At 36.5% G+C, this 17742-nt stretch overlaps 1 protein-coding gene across 1 annotated transcript; it reads left to right on the top strand.

The window, feature by feature from the left end:
- Positions 1-316: 316 nt before the first annotated feature.
- LOC134839189 (protein kintoun-like) lies at positions 317-15360 on the top strand. The gene is made up of 7 exons (XM_063854659.1): positions 317-721; positions 2024-2207; positions 2531-2764; positions 6572-8978; positions 12060-12229; positions 13813-13947; positions 14219-15360. The coding sequence occupies exons 1-7, from the start codon at positions 560-562 to the stop codon at positions 14365-14367; spliced, it is 3441 nt and encodes a 1146-aa protein (XP_063710729.1). The 5' UTR covers positions 317-559; the 3' UTR covers positions 14368-15360.
- Positions 15361-17742: the final 2382 nt, after the last annotated feature.

Here is a 17742-nt window from a genome sequence, read left to right as displayed (position 1 = left end):
AGGAAAAATTTCAACCAATCACATAAACCAGATCACTAAAATCCCCTAAGGGCTACTAAAGATAACTATTGCTGTAATAGATTTTTTTTCTTCTGTCATATTCAGAAACAACCCTGAGAAGCTTACTTCCAGATCTTGGAAGGTTTTACAAGATGAATAGCTGTTAATCTCATGCGTTGCACAAAATGGAGCTATCTGGCAGACGAAAATCAACGGCAAAAACTGGTGTTTCACTAACGTTGTCAAGTTTTTGGTATCTGAAGGCGTACACTAAAATATTACAAATTGTTAAATGTTTTTTCTTATTTTCAGGTTTGGCAATGCGTATAATGTTTCTTTAACATTACCTGTGTTGTGTTGTTTTATGTTATTCTGACCAAATCTCAATTCAAATTCTACGAATTCAATTCGAATAAATTTACAGATCTCTTTAATCCGATAGGTGCTTGTTTTTCATCACGACACAAAAACCTACCGCGGAGAGGAAGATATTTGAGGTGTTTCTGCATAAGCGGTGGGTAAGATCAAAGAGACGACAGGATATAAGATTCTGGCAGCAATGTCTGGATCTACCGGTGATAGTGGCAAGTTTGGGGACAAGTTGGAGGAACTGGACTTGACTGCCGATGAGATCCACAGACTGACGGAGGCGATGAAGAAGAAGGAATTCAGAGATCTGTTGGCAGAGTACGCCAAGGAGATACAGGATCCAGAGAACAAGGTGAGCTGAAGCTTTAATGTGTCATTTTAACACAAAATTTATATAACGTCGAGAGCCGAATTTCTCAATTGCATTTTTTATCGAGAGGAAATTCGTACCTGCTCTAAAGTGAGATATGACTTTCTAAAGTCAGCAAAAATGTGTCTGAAGAGTATTTCGAATTCGTCTTCTATGTAACTTCAACTCGGATCTCTGAAATCTGCTTTGAATTTGTGGTACGATGAATTAGTTCCCACTCTTAGGTGTGCTGGAACTAACTTCTTTTGAAATTCTGGGGCCAACTCCAAGAAATTGTTAACTAATGGTCTCACTCGTATTCAAGTGGAGTGTAGGACATCTGCACATTTGCAATTTTTGTAGCCAGTTTTATGCTTCGAAAATGATATCACAGGACTGGCCATTTTGTTGAGTAATTTTAAAACAGCAGGGTGGTAAAATTATCAGTGAGCCGCGATACAATTGTTTATTTTGGCCACCCTTGAAAAATGTGGACTAGAATTTATTGTTTTGATTGTTGTTGCATGCCGGGGTCGGGTTTTGCTGTTTTGATAGAAACCTTGAAAAATAATTTCACAAACTATCAATTTCACAACCCTGGAATATTATAACCCCTTTATTTTCTAACATTTGTTCGCTCGACATATTAATGAGTTTCCTTAAATCTCTGTTTTTGAGAGACATAACTGCAGCTTCGAAACAAGTTCAAACTTGGGGCTTCAATTCCATAGGAACGTAATTTTCCCCCTAATTTGTGTGGCATCACTGTCAAATAGATTGCTCCTTCCGTCTATGATTACAGTCTTTTTTAACTTTTTAAACCGAAAATCTTTCCTCATTTCACTGCTACCCGTAATACAACACAAAAAATACGATGATATTGTTTAATATGAAGATGTCGAGTGCAACGCTTAGTGGAATGCTTCCGGAGGAGATTGTGCTAGAATGGATATATTCTACCTATTCTGCTAACTTTTTCCCAGTCGGACTTTTTAAAATTGTTTAATTATTTATTAATTATTAGTATAATAATAATTATTTTGATTATCATTAATAACTACTTTCAAAACCAATATTGTTTGAATTTTCTGTTGCGCAGGGTAGACTTAGAGCAGATCAGCTGATCTTGTTATTTACTCTTTTCAAGTCGCTATCTATTGCTCTAATTTGTTTATTTAGTTATATCAATTTATTTTGACTTGAATGCATTTATTCGTCTTCTAATTAAAAAGCATGAAGTTGTTGAGGTTGATTAAAATCCTTAATTTAGATTTCTACGATAAGTTGTGGTATTTATGTGTTTAGAAGCGTTACGAGGAGGAGATCAAACTGATGGAGGGTGAAAGGGGAGTGGACGTGAAGTTCATCAGTCCCACCCCGGGTCACGTGATCAAGACTGTGCAAAATGGGGACACCAAGTGCTTCGTCAACATATGCTACTCAAACACAATAGACACCGCCACATGTACTAAGTCACCACAGAACAAAGGTCAGCTGTTACAGAAGTATGCAACATTCATTACATGTTTGCTACGACTGATCTATGTTACAGTCAGGCTGATAGTAGTACATTTGCTTTGTAAACCTTAAAATGCCTCGATGTCGATTTGACTTATTGACTTAATAAATATTCTAAATGGAGTTTTGGTCGTATTTTTGTACATAACCCTGAAACGAGGTATCCCTTGATATTGTAATCGAAGTTTATCAGAATTATAAGGAAAATGGCGAATTTTTGTGTTTCTAGAAATAGCGAAGTGCAACTTGAGTGCTTTTTATATAGTGCTTCTAGATTTTTAATTGTTGTTTTAGGCGAGCACTGGTCCATTCCATACAGCACAGCTGCAGGCCGGGAAGACGTGGACAAAGCAGGCAGCAAGTGCGTAGTGTACGATTGTGTATTTCACGAGGATACTTACAAGAGGGGTCTGAGAGACAGCAGATTCAAGAAACTCATCCACGACACAGCCTTGCAGGGGATAGAGAGTCAATTGAATGTGCAGTTGGACAAAGTCAACCTCAAGTTCCCCAAGCTCAAGTTCAAAGGTACTTTTTATCATTGACCAGATAATGCACGTTCTTACCTCTAGTTGGCAATTTCTAGAGTTTTTTTATAGAAATTTTTTTTTCCAATTTAAAGGGCCCTTCTTTTAGAAAGATATTTTAAACAGGAGATAATTAAGCAATCTCTAATCAAGCGCTCCTTACCTCAACTTATGATCCCTTTTAATACTTGTTATTTTTTTCTTGCTTGATGTTTGCGGCTCAATTTGTTTGTAGCTTCCAACAGGAGTAGTGTAACTCGAATTCTCCGTTTCTTTTCAGCTCGGAAATTTTTTTTCCAGATTGATAAAAGATTTGGTCTTAGCCGTAAAAAGTAACTGTGGCTGTCGCGAGCTCGATAAGAGCACGAGTTCGAGAAGAGCCCCCTTCTTACAGCACTGAATATAACCTATTCTAGTGGGAAGTTTTTGGTACGGAGGAACCGAGCTAAATTCCCGTGCCCGTTTCGACGGACAGTTTTCACCCAATTTGAGCGTAGTGCCATAGTACAGTGCAGCTTTTTTCCAAAGTCGCAAATAAAAGTGCTACTTTTGGTGGCTTAAAAGTGCTACTTTTGGTTGCCCAAAGTTGACTCTTGGTGGCTAATAAGCAGGGTTGCATAAAAATCTGATGTATATTCTCGATTGATTTAAACCCGATTTTTATTATTTTACCTTGATTTTTTCGATTTTTATTTGAAACGTTTTTGTTTCAAGAATCAATTAATTTACGCAAAATTATTGATTCAGCATCCGAAAGAAGAACACAGGTTAACCATATTTTTCTTTTCCCAGTCAATTTCTGAGACTGGAATGGATAAATCCGAAAGTGCCGAAAAACTTTTCCAGTTAAAAGTATGCTTTGAAGAGCGAATTACGTAAACCAATGTAAATACTGCAAGCTGGGTTGTATGTTTACCGCGGCACCCGGCAGGATAACACAAGGGTTCAATTTTTGATTTCTATTCTACGATTAAATTCCGATTTATATCATTGATTTAAATCAAGTTGACTTCAATCATGCAACCCTGGTAATAAGTGCTACTTTATGCGGCTTTTTTGAATTAGGAGGCTGCATTGGAACACTAATACAATGTGTTTTGACATTTGATTTGTAATGCGCTTAAACAGTTGATGCTTTTGTATTTCATCAATTGAAGCGAAAAAAGTTTATTTGTTTCATACAAGAGTGCAATAATAAAAACTACTGTTCCGAAATTTTCAAACTCAAAATGGTTCGCGAATTGTATAATTTATACAACATTTGGCTTTAAATTTTTCAATATATTGCATGCAAAGTTTGTGTGGTTGTGTTTAGTTTATTACATTCTTATTTCGTACATGCAAAATTTGTGTTTTCTGTGCCTTATAAAGCTTCTAAATCTTTTTCCGCTTTCTCGCATGTGTTCGAGAAGCTGCATCTTTGCCTCAATTGATTATTTCGTGGAGCTGGAAAAATCTCTTGGAGCTGGTAAGTTAAGCCGTTTTGCGACTAATTTTTAATATTTCAATCCTTTCAGTGGCGGCTCTAAGTTTTATTACACTTGCGATAATTAAGGTATTGCAATTGGGTACTAGACTTTTTCCGTCAACAACTTTATCCACACGACTCATGGGACTCATTGAACTGGAGGTACCTTGGTTCATAATGAATTCAAAATTTGTAGTATCTCTTGCCCGGTTAGCCTGGTGGTAACGAATACGCCAGTGACGGCAAAATTCTTAGGTCCGAATCTGACCAGGACTCGTTTTTCAAGCAATTGTTGCGGTTCAAAAAAACTTCGGCCTATTATTTGTCTGCTTATCTTTTGTCGGCTTTGTTCCCACATCAGAATTGTTTAGTTTAACTGTAAACATTTTTAACTGCAGTTTTTTTAGCATTTTAAAAATCCGGCCGAAATGAAGTTTGCTTTCACGGTGGTTGTAATTTAACCAGCTCGGTTTAATAAAGTTTCTTTTTTTAAAGTTTTTTCGAGCTAATAAATTTTGGCCTAATTAATATCGACTTAGTGGCCTCTTATTGCGTCGTTACATCCGAAAAAAGTTTTTGTGCGCGTGTGTGTGCTCTGACGGGAAAAACTACTTGACATTTTTAAAAGTTTTTCTGAATTTCTTTTCGGCATGAAGGATTTCTGCTCATGTTTCTTCGGCTTTGTTACCGCTTAGTAAATAAAATTTCAATCATTGTTACCTCTTAGGTAATAAAACCGCTTAGTATAAATTCAAATCCAATCAACCATGCGGTAAATCTGGCGCAGAGATAAAACATTGAGATGGTAAATATTTGCGGTTCGAATCTCGCCGGGCCCTTTTTTGCAAAGTAAAAGTCGTTTATTTCTGTCGGCTTAGTTCCCGTAGCTCGGTGTTTTAGCTTTAATCCAAGTTGCTGTAACCCCCATGCTTGAGACGACAAAGCCCGGGAGTTCGATTCTAGTTGAGACTTGTTTTTCTTGCAAATAGAAAGTTTTGGCTGATTTAGATTGTTGTCTGTCTGCTTATTTGTTTCTGCCTAGTTCCCCAGAAAAGACGCAGGGCGTTGGCATTAAGCTGTAGAATTTTAAAGTCGTGGCTATTGTCCTCTTCATAGACTTTTGGAGTGTTGCTTTTGTTGGTTTGCTCGATTTTAATTAGTATAAAAGCAGTTTTGACAAGAAAAGTCGCGCGATGATGTTGTGTTATTATTGAAGTGCAAGAAAAATGCGCCCATTCGCCATAGTGAAACCAAACGCTTTCTTGAGCTCTCGGTACATCAGGCGGATGTGAGGCATGGAGTGGATACTGCCTCGTAGAAGCACTCGTACTTCGGCTCACAGTTTGTCGAGCTAGTTGCCACATTCTGCTCTGCAAGGCGTGGCGAGGTATTTGGGTGAATGAATCTTAAACTGAACTTTTTACTGAGCTTTTTGGCTCCATGTGTTTTGTCTGTTTGTGTATTGGTTTTAATGCCAGGTTGTTTTTCTTCAAGTGCTCCATTTAAACCAAATGATAAGTATTCCTAATTCTGGCTTTGCTGTATTGTAGTTGGCAATTCCCAGTTTTTTTTTTCAGTCTGATAGAAGTAGTAGCAAGTCGTAATTTTTTAAAGATTCGGACACAATTTTTGTTAACAAGTGTTTTTTTCTGTAACATTTTGTAAATGTTTTCTGTAAATATTCCTGATGATTTTTTTTTCAACTTCTTATTGATGTCATAAGTAACTATATCGCTGGTTGTGCCGACGTCTGCAGCTCAGTTTTTAATGGATGTCGAATTCTTAACTCCAATTTATTTTTGAAGATATGATTTTACTGTTCATAAAAAGTACATGTTCATTCTGATTTTTTTTCGAAAATTTGTGTATTAGTTTTATAACTTGTTGGTTTAAATTTTGACCTCTATATTTGGCATTATAACTACGTTAAAAATGGAAGTCAAATAAGGCTCTTCAATAACAAAAGTACAAATTGCTGTGCTGCAAAAATTGGAACAAAGTTTTGGTTGCAAAGTCTGATTGGGTTAGTCAATCGTGAAAGTTTCAAAGAGCTCCAACATGGTATACTGCTTTCGTTGGCTCTTTTCACCCAAGTCAGCAGTCCTCGCTAAGATGAATTTTGCTGGCATTTTCAACAGGAAAATATACTGTCTTCAGTTATCATTTCTGCTAAAAAAACGCCCGCATATTGTTAAATTATATTGGAAATCTGTTGAAGTTAAAAAAAAAACTGTGGAGTTGACAAATTTTAGTGGTTTTTTATTATCTACCTAAATTTTTCTTCCGGTTTTAGAATTCAGAATAAGTTTTCTCATGTAAACGCTGGTAGTGTCATTTTAGGCGTTGTACAACCTACTATGATTAGAAGGAAGAAAGAAGACGATGGCTCTGGTGACCATCAGAACAACCAAGCCGTTACTTCGAATGGCACCGAAAACGAAGGCAAGAGCGAGCTGCAGGAACAAATAAAAGAAAAACTGAAGTTTCCTTTCCCATACCCGGTCCCAGGAGAAGAATCGAACGAAAGCAAATATCAACAAAATACGATGAAAAATAATTCAGTTCCAAAGGGTGGTTCTGAAAATTTGAAGAGAAAAGGGGTAAAAGTTGAAGTTGAAGATTGTGTTGAGTTTGAGGGCAAAGTGTACACAGTTCCAAATTACACTATAGTACATAGAGGGTACAGCGACATGCAAAACTCAGTCGAACTGCCGGATTCAAAACTACATGTGACGAGACCAAAAGAACTGGTCGTTCAAATCACGCTGCCCTTACTCAACAGCGCCAAAACTGTTTCGTTAGATGTGTTGCGGAAACAGTTGGTGTTGCATTGCGAAACACCAGCGTGCTACCGGTTGGATATTGCGTTGCCGTACCCAGTCGAGGAGGAGAAAGGCTCGGCTCGATTTGACAAGATGAAAAAGAAACTAATCGTAACTTTGCCAGTAGTACCACCAGAAACTTCAGCGGCGGTTTCGATTCCAATTGAGGAACAAAGTTCGTCGCCACAGAAATCTGCCGCACTAGTAAAAGAAATAGTTCCTGAAAAGAGTTCTGATAATGAAAGAGCGGAGAAATCACCGACGGAATCGGTTGAAGAAACCTCGCAGAATGAAGCCGTCTCAATAGACGAACTACCGGAAGCCGATCAGGCTGTTCGAAGCTTGAAGACAAAAGCAAAAGATTCGCAGGATTCTGAGGATAGTGCAAAAGGAAAAGCTACAGCGAAGAAGCATAATCTGAGTAAAGATTGTGAAAAGTACTTTGAAAATTGGCCCTCGAGTGAATTGAAAATTCCAGAGGATCTCGAACGTCAGCTGGACGCTTTGCCCGATGGTTGGTTTAAAAAAGTGAACCCAAAATCATCCAGGACTTCGAAAAACGTGAAAACTTTTCCGGCGGATCCCTTTTTGTATGAAGTCGATGTTCCGAAGTATAAAGTAACGCAACGAGTGGATAATTTGACAATGATTTTGCAGGAAAAGCGAATAAGAAGCAATTTGCTAGAAGTAAAGCCGTTTAAAAATGACAACGGGTTGCACATACGATTGTGTTCAGTTGGGGAAAACGATTGCAACAAGTGGTTTTACATGTACGTTGAGTTCGACGCAGAATCGAAATGCGCCATTGATCGAGATTCGATAAAAACGGACGTGAACGAACTGAATTGCGTTATTTTGATGGACAAAGCGGAACATTGTAGGAAAGTGTGGCCGTTTTTAAAAGTAGGACCTTGTAAAGATACACTTAAGATTGAATATTTGGACCTAGAAGCGAAAGTTGAAAAAATGAACGAAGACTTATTTGCTAACTACCATTCGCCCCATTTGCCAATGCATGTCGTTGATCCAATTTGCACGCCTGAGCAGATGACCTTGACTTTAAGACCTGGCAGAGATCCAAAAGATGAACAAAATAGTGACAACGAGGAACTATGTCAAAGCCAAAACTGTTCGGGAAAAGACAGTGAACGTTTAAGTAGAAAGAGTGAAAAGGTTCAAAAATATTCTAAAACAGCGGAGGAAATATCAGCTCTGATTCAGGCTGGTAAATTAGACGATGCAATTGCAAAAGAACTTGAAATGGAGCAGAAAAAAGAGTCAGACCAATCAGCGATGAGCAAAGATGACGTCACGAGTTGCACTGCCAAGTTTGATCACGTGGTCGATATAATTGAAGATGGAAACGACGATGATGAAAAGATAGGTCGGACTATAGAGGAATGTCGAAGGATAGTTTCGCAGAAATATTTTCCGAAAAAAGACAACGAATTTTTCGCCGAGGATGGTTTCATGCTAAAGAGTTTTGAAGAAATTGAAAGAGCGAGGGCTAATGGAGAACCACTGCATTGTAAAAATGATGCGGTTGAAAATAGAAATGATTCTGAAAATGCGAAATTTGACGAAAGATCAGAACGATGCGCATCAGCTGAGAAAGAAAATCTATCATTAGACCTGAATGAAGACAATGACGCAGATAATGAGAAGAAAAACAGTGAAGATAGCTCACCGAGGGAAGTGGCCCCGAATGGTAATAACTCCAAGTTCAAGTACAAAAATGTGGAGACCAAAGCGATGAAGAAAAACAGGAAGAAGCAGCAGCAGAAAAGTCAACGTGCACGGCTGATGAGTCATTCGAGTGACGATGATCAGACGAGAGTGAATACATACAAAAATGTGGAGATATCGAAGGCGGGAGACAAAAGCGCACAAGAGAATGGACAACAGAAAAATGCGAAACGAAACGGGTGAGAATCTTATTGTTTCCGCCCTTTATTAGAAAGGAGCTTTGTCTTCGCGTATATGTTTTGAATAGTTTTTTTAAAATTGGAATAAAAAAATTGTTGACTTGCAAAGATAACCAAAGTTGTTCATGTGATTCTTGGCTATTCTTGCTCGATAGGATTTATTCTGGCCTCTCTCAAAGGGTGGGAAGGAAGTAACGGTCGAGCGTGTACTTCTCCCGCAATTTTAGGTACGTCAAAGCAAGCTCACTGGTGATTAAACGTGGTATCATATTTGCACTTGCGAAGCAATGTGTTATAGTACGAACTACTTTTTTTGTCCCGCAATTTTTTCCCGCAATTTTAGGTACGTCAAAGCAAGCTCACTGGTGATTAAACGTGGTATCATATTTGCACTTGCGAAGCAATGTGTTATAGTACGAACTACTTTTTTTGTCCAACCTAAGTCTCAAATATTGTTGCGACTAAGTCGCAATTTTTGTTAATACTTAAAGCAACAATATTTGCTGCGTCGAGTTTGCTGCATCGAATTGGTAATGAGATATTTTTGTTGCACCTTTGATGTTTAGTTGCACCTTTAAAGCTATTGATAACATGTGCTTTGGCATTCGAATAGTTATAAGTTTACACAGTTGATACATTTTTAATTCATCAAGTGAACCGAAGAAAGCTATTTGTTTCAAACAACTTAACAATAATAAAATCTCGATTTCAGAAATTTTCTAACTCAATATATCTTGCAATTTATTGAAATGCATAATTCATACATAATGTGGCTTTATGATTTGCGATTTTTTACATGCAAAATTGTATCTTTTTGTATTTGATGCTACTTTTGCTGCATCGAATTGGTAATTTAATAGCATATGTAGCTGCATTATTGTTGGCTAGTTTTTGGGGATTTTAAGCATCCGTGGGTGAATGGTTAGTGCGTGAGACCCAAATTTGCTAGGTCGCAGGTTTTTGCTAATTCGAGTTTTTGTTAAGCATCGAGTTTTTGCAAATTCGAGGCTTAGTTATGCTTTTTCTTATGTCACTTGATAGAGCTCCTTTTTAGTTGTGTGCTCGCAAGTGTTTGCGAAGCACAGCTTCGCCTGTGGAAGACCCTTGCTGTCGTGATTTGGATTTGAAAACAATTTTCAATAATAAAGGTATATCTATAAAGAAATCTTTATCTGGCCTTTTATTTCGGAGACGATTATTAAGAGTCGATGAACGTAGTCAAGACTCTTATATATGTCGCAATGATTTGAAAAAAAATAAAGGAAAAAGTAATAAAATGCTCTTATAACTACGGATGTGCATTCATAGATATTAATACATAAATGCACATAGGTATATGCGCACTTTTTGAGTTCAATTCGTTTTCATCTGCCTAAATCATTTATTTCGGAGACTATAATTAGGAGTCGATGACCGTAGTGAGGACTCTTATATATGTCTTGGTGATTTAAAAAAAATTTAAAGGAAAAAGTCATAAAATGCTCTTTTAACTACGGATGTGCATTCTTAGATATTAATGCATGAATCCACTTATGTATATGTGCACTTTTTGAGTTCAATTCCAGTTCATCTGCTTAAAATTAAGTAAATTGTACTCTAAATACGAACGTGCAATGGCGCGAAAAAGTGAAGGACTTCTAGATTCGAAAAAGGAACTCAGTTTTTCCTACTTGCCCAGTTTTCTCAAATTTAGGTTTTCTATCATAAATGCGTCTTGGTTTTCAAAGAGCGTAAGGGACATGCAATTTTTCTTCGAAATTCGATAGTTTGACCTTTTTTTGAAAAAACTTCAATAATTCAGTTTTTTTCAGTTTTCTTGCTTTTCTTACCTCTTCCCCAACTGTCTGGTGGCTGTTTATCGCTTTATTTTTTAAATCCCCGAAACAAAATCGATATTTTCTACCTTTTTTAAAGACTCACTGAACGTAGTAAAGACTCCTGTTTAGGCGGCAATGATTTTTTTTGTAAGGAAAAAGACAGTTTTTGTGGTTTGATTTTTGGCTTCTTTACTCTTGCGATAAGCAAGGGTGTTGCAGCCAGGTACTAGACTTTTAATTCCCCGTAAACAACTTTGTTCACAGAATTCGCACGTGAAAATGTTACACGCGTTCACTTGGCGCAGAGGTAGCACCCTTGCTCGAGACGGCTAGGGCAGAGAGTTAAATTCTTCGGGACCGGTTATTTGCAAACTAAAAAATTTAGACTATCGGCTGTCTGCTTATTTTTGTCGGCTTAACTCCTGCAAAAGTGACTTTTTTGTAGGCTAGGGTAACCAAGTTGGCTGCTAGGGCAGAGAGTTAAATTCTTCGGGACCGGTTATTTGCAAACTAAAAATTTTCGGCAAATTTAGACTATCGGCTGTCTGCTTATTTTTGTCGGCTTAGTTCCTGCAAAAGTGACTGTTTTGTAGGCTAGGTTTTTTTTCTTGCGTTACGAAGTCTCCTTGTAAAATGTTGCAGGTAATTTCGTTCCAGGGTATTGATTTTTCTATTTTTGGCAATTTTTATTAAAGAGTTGGAAAAAATTATTTTAAGGTTTTTTTCATTTTTGACGAGTCTTTTCATTTGCTTTTGATCATAGTCATTCATCTTTGTCTCGCGAGATGTGCGAAGCTCAGGTTCGCCTCTGTGTTTCAAAATCAGTTCATTTCCCATGCGAAATCCACTATCGAACAGCAAAAGTTTAAAGATCACGAAAAACGTGATCGAGTTCTAATTTCGAAAGTGCCAAAGTCCCTGGAGTCATTTAAAGGCGCCTTCGGCTCCAATATGCAAGTTTGAAGGGAGAACACTCCAAAAACTGCAAATTTTTGGCCAAAACTTTCCAAAAATGATGACTCTAGGGACTTTCGCATTAGAAAACAGAGTCATCATTTTTGAAAAGTTTTGGCCAAAAATTTGCAGTTTTTGTAGTGTTCTCCCCTTCAAACTTGCATATTGGAGCCGAAGGCGCCTTTAAAAGTTTTAGGATCAGTCGGACAACATTGATGTTAAATATTACGGAAGGAGCAGCTACCCTAAATCAGCTGCTGGTTGTGATATATAAGATGGTGAAAGAGATTGATTGCAGTGTTCTGTTTAGATCCTACGACAGTGCTTCCACTAGTCCAGCCCAGAGTCCCCGAGAGGGCGAGGAGGAGACGATAGGCGGAGGGAAAGAGAGGGGCAGCAGGAGAGGAGCAATGTCGGGGGACGATGAGGACTACTACACGCACACTTACAGCTCAGCCAGACCCATCATCAAGAGAGCATGTATGTCAACAAGTCCATCGAAAAGGGGAGGATTCGACCCCCTGCCGACCCAAAGGGTCCCCCCATTGTACTATTTTGAGATAAATAAATACTAATTTCGAGGGGGGAGCGCGTGCCAATAAATACTAATTTTGAGGGGGGAGCGCGCCGAAAAAACGCGATTTTTTGGTCAAAATTTTTCAAATAAGGCTTAAAAATGTCTTTTTTGGCCTGTTTTTCAAAATTTTGTCTGCGGTTCAGAAATTTTGGCAAAAACAGGGTCTTTTTAGTGCTTTGGAAGAGCTCGGAAAATCAATTTGGTCGACCTAAAAAAAAGTTCGACAAAATTTTCGAATTTTTTTTTTGAAAATCCCCCCCCCTCGAGAAAATCCTAGATCAGCCCCTGCCTTTGAAATTTCAATGATTCAAAAAGCTCAACTTGATTTGCTTTTTTGTGACCGATTTCCATATGTATTTGCATGATCTTTATTTGCTAACAAATTCCACAAAAAAAGTTAAAATTGGTTTGATTACCAAATTCCGTCTAAGTAAAAGTTGGCTGCTTTGACAAACATCATTAGCTTCAGTAAGGCCAATTGACAACAAGGATAGGATCAAATTTTTTCAACCTAAATGGTTAAATTTTATATTCAACGAACGTTACTCCGTCGCTTTACTCGCTCGAAATTCGAATGAAGCTCAAAAATTTTAAATCAGTTTTTGAAATTTTTTTAATGTCGTTCGAATCACGACTGAAAGGGCTTAAATATGATAAATCATTTGACACAGTCAAATATAACCGGTTGCTGTTTTTTTTTCTTCAATTTAGTGTCATTTTTTGTAGGTAGTGTGATGGGAGTATTATACAAACGCGTACAAAATTATCGAATTAGTCAAAGTTGACATCAGTTAAAACAAGAAAAACAAACAAAAATGTGAAAAAAATTAAGAATCAGTTCTCCGTTTTTTGTTCTATTTTTTGCACAATTTTCAATTTTTTTTTAGAAAAATTTTTGTTGTCAGGGAAGCGATACATTAAGCCTCACAATTAGCTTTTTCTTAGTAAAAAAAAATTTAAATTTAATTGACCAATTTCTATGAATTTTTATATACGATTGTTACTCAAAACGTCCCCACTTTGTTCTATTTTATCCATTTTTAGTTGACTGACCCTAGTTTTTTTCTAAAGGCGTCCAAAACTAAATTTGAGGAAGCACGCGCCGAAAAAAACGGCAATTTTTTGGTCCAAATTTTCTAAAAAGTGTCCAAAACGCCTTTTTTGTCCTGTTTTTTTTCTGAAAATTTTGCCTGCGGCGCGCAAAATTTCGTCAAATTAGGGTCTTTATAGTGATTTGTGAGAGCTCTCGGAAAGTACGTTTATCCGACCTAAAAAAAGCTATAAATTTTTTTTTTGAAAATCCGCCCCGCGCCCTTGAGAAAATCCTAGATCCGCCCCTGGTGGTACCTGATTTTGTGTGGAAAACAAATAATAAAAAAAACTTAAACAGCCGAATACAAAGTTGCTTCCCATTTTCAATGGTTGGAACAGAAATATTTTGAAATCTCCTTTGAAATTAACTGTTGTGGCGGCGTGTGTTTTGTAGGCCGTAGTTGTGCGGAGGGAGAGGACAGTGAGACTGAGAACTCGCTGAGGAAGAGTGTCTCTTTCTGTGAGGATGTGGACGTAGTCAACATTAAGACGACCACCACAAAAGCAGCCAGGAAGTCTGCCAAAAAAAGTAGGGCACTTTTAGGACATTTCAGATTTTAAAATGCAAGCGGGATTATAGGTTTTTGTTAGTTAAAGGAGATTTTTTTGAATTTGATTTTCTAGGCCACGATATACCACTTTGTGAATTAAGTTTTTTGTGATTTTAGTTGGTACAATTATTCACGCCAATTGTTGCATCGATACAATTTCACTTTTGTGTACATATCAAGTTTAAGTCTCGTTGCAAAGGGAAACGTTTAGATATCTATAATTAACCGCAGCGAATGAATTTATTTAAGCGAAAAAGAAGCAGAAACGAAGGCCAGCTTCAGCGGATGAATCAGAAGAAGAAAAGGAGGAAGGCCAAGGTCAAGTGGAGGTCAAGGAACAGGCCACGTGGAACAAAATACCACTATCAACTGTGCCCCTAACATTCGACCTAGACTAGAGATGGGTGAAGCAATCAGTCAAGTAGAGAAGCTATTGATAGGAAAAAATGGAAAACAAAGTGCTGATCTAACTCAGTATTCCTTCAAACTCGCTAGAATCAAACTCACAATGTTAAACTCATTCAATAGTGATATATCACAAAATATATCAGGGAGTAGTTGTATCTCAGCCTCATACGTCGTCGTAGCCAATTGTTTATTCAGCTTTAGTAGCTTTTGGCCCATTATAGTTGATAGATTGCTTTTATGTAGATGATTTAGTACCTTACTATCTTCCCTCTGTTCCAAAATTGTCACCAATATCTGCATAAGAAACATTTGTCGTCCATAACCAGTGCTTCAGAAACTATTTTGAATTAGTCCAGACAAAATGAACGGACGCTATGCTTCAAACATCCAAAGTTGTGAAACTATTGCAATTATGTTAATAAAAGAAGGAAGTTCCGACGAACTTTGGATCTTTGAAACATGAAAAAGTTATGGAGCTCGATTCCTTTTGTTTGTACAGCGTGATCATACTATTTTTCGTCTTGCGCAGCCAGTTTACTGCTTTTAAAATTTTTAGCCTTGTACATAATTTGGGAACGTTTTTTGGGAACCAAGCGCAGGATGTCAGTTAAACTGTCTGCTGTGTGTTGTATCCAGAATTCTGACATCGCTAATTCAAAACGCTCAACCGCTGATGCAGATGCTGCTAAAATAAAAATATTTGTTTTGAATGACATCATTATCATGTCTTGAGAATTTTCTGATAAAATTTTACGTTGCGAATTGAAACCCCTAATATCGAGTCGTGCGGCAGGGACGGTGCTTGTCTAATTGGCGGTGTCAGGATCTTCGTTGTGTCCATTTGTAAATATGTCTCCCTTCTCGCATAACTGTCGCTGTAGGCAGAAAATGTGAGAGCCGTGATGAAAATATGCTAAGCCTTGTTCAAATACACTGCAAAGAAATATAAATGCTGTAACATATAAAAAAAGGTTCTAAACTGTTTTGTTTTCTTGAAGCTTTATCGAGGTTTATAATCGAGAATCAGAATGAAAGATTCAGGTAATGGAAATCGTGTTCAAGACACCACCAAATTGAAAAATTTTACCAGGAGTGGGCTTGAGCAAGGAGGGAATGGACGAATTCACCACCCTGAGGAAATTCTCACATTTCGTTGCTTTTTATTAAGGACATCTATTTCTGGCCAATGAACTTTTATTAGCGCCTTGAGACGTTCCAAGCACGCGTTTAAACCTAAAAAAATTCCGAAAAATGTTTTCAATCTACTATGCGGAGATTACTATACGGAATGCTGCCGCAGTAAATTGGCCATGGAAATATTGTTGGAAGGTTGCCTATTAACTGTGAGCTCCCTGCTCAAGCAGCTCCATTGATGAGATGTAGACTTAGTAGAAATAAGGAATGGTGGAAATTAATTTCACAGGCTAGAAACAATCAGATTGTTCTGTCAGCTAGATACGTAATGAGATTTTTCGAGTTACTCAGATTCTAGTTAAAGCGCGTAGCAAAATAGTTTAGGAAATGGGCGGGAAGTCAGTTTTTTTTTCATCAGCGCGCAGAAAAGTGAACATTTCAAATCAAACCATTTGCGCATATTTAGAAACAAAAAGTCGCAGCTTAGAAAAATATCGCAAAAAATCAGAATTCAAAATTCTTTAAAAAGCGTTAAATACGAGGACATTGCATCTTAAAAGCATATATAGTGCCCGATATACACAAAACTTGCCACTAAAACAAAAATTAGCAATTGGTAGCTGTGCAACTGGCAAAGAACTTTAAGCAATTTAAAAATGAACATTTTTTGAAAAAAAAATCGGCGATAGATGGTTGAATTCAAAAAATCCCAAAATTAAGAGATGATAGTAATTAAATATTCAAATATAGTTGAGCAAAATGCTGAATTCAATCAGGACAAAAGCCATGGTTTCAAATTGGAGTGGTAGATTGATAGTTAGAGTCGCTGTCATTCAAGAATTTCAATTCCACGTGAAAATCTGCCGGAATTCTGGAAAAAATTTTGTGAAGTATTTTCAGAAAATCTATTGCTGTATTTCCGACCACTGAAATTGGAACTTTGTATTCACTGTTTTAGTTTTTTTTTTCGTTTTCCACGCAAAGCAGGTACCAGAAATAACAAACAATCATATTAAAGCTATTTCAAAGCTATTTTTTATGATGTATGTCATATTAAAGCTCTTTTAGTAGTGTTTCAAACAACATTTAAAAAATTCCTGTGTCAAGGAAAACATATTTGAGTTTTTTAATTATTGTAACTTAGAGCGAATAAAACGATCAAGCAGATTTGTAATATATTTATAATTTAACTTAAGAAGCTAAACGTATCTTAGTTTTTTTTTCAGGTCAAATTGTGTATCAAAAACTTTCTAGAGCTTTTGGGGAAAAGTTTTGAAGATCGAGTAAACAAACTTTTGCAAAAAAAATTTTAAATAAATTTTCTGAAAAATCTAAAAACTATTTTTAATAAATTTTAAAAATAATTTGATGAAAAAAAAATAATTCAATTGTACACAATTTGTTTTTACAATGGAGTTTCTAGACTTTCTTTTAGATTCACTAAAAGCGCAAAATATCTTTTTTAAAAACGCAATAAAAAATGTCGTAATCAATTTGAAATTTTTTTTAAATAATTTTTTTAATCAATATTGTCGTAACACTTCGTGCTATTTTCCCAACACTAGGCTATGCTTGTTTAAATGTGTGTTTTTGCTTTTTCTAGGCACTCTTGTGTCGCTTGAAATGGTCTTTTCCGCCATTTTATCCTCAAAATACACTTCAATTAAGATATGTTTATGATAACTTTGATAGATATAATGTGCAAAACAAATATGATCTTGCATATTTCAAAAAAAAAACGTCCGGCATTAAGCAATAAAGGCAATCATACGTATTTTCGAAAAGAAACAATTGATTCTCGGGGATGTTTGGAAAAGAGCTGAATTTATGTTTAGTAGTGTTCAAAAATCGCTAAACTATTGCATGGAAAACTTAAACTTTGTATGGTTTTTTTTTCGATTTTTCTTAAATTTTATTGAAAATGTTAACAACTTACTACAAATTAACAAAAAAGCTATGTTTCTTTTTGAACGTGAAGGTTAACTTTGAATTGAAATTTTTTTGGTCTTCAATTCATCGAGTGTTCACAGATGTAGAGTGATGTGCATTATGAATCAGTCATAATCAATTACAGTTGTTTTTCAAAATGGAACCAAAATAAAAAAGTTGAAAAATCTGCAGAAGATGTTTCTAATAAAGTATTTTCTTTTTGCCACAGAGGCGCCGGAATGAAACTTGCAAATTCACATAATGAGTTTTTCGTATATTAGAATGCTGAGAAAAAAATTTAA

Source organism: Symsagittifera roscoffensis, chromosome 2 (genome assembly GCF_963678635.1).
Source record: "Symsagittifera roscoffensis chromosome 2, txSymRosc1.1, whole genome shotgun sequence".
Taxonomy (NCBI): Eukaryota; Metazoa; Xenacoelomorpha; order Acoela; family Convolutidae; genus Symsagittifera; species Symsagittifera roscoffensis.
The sequence above is the reverse complement of the archived record's forward strand: the minus strand, read 5'-3'. Positions and strand labels throughout refer to the sequence as shown.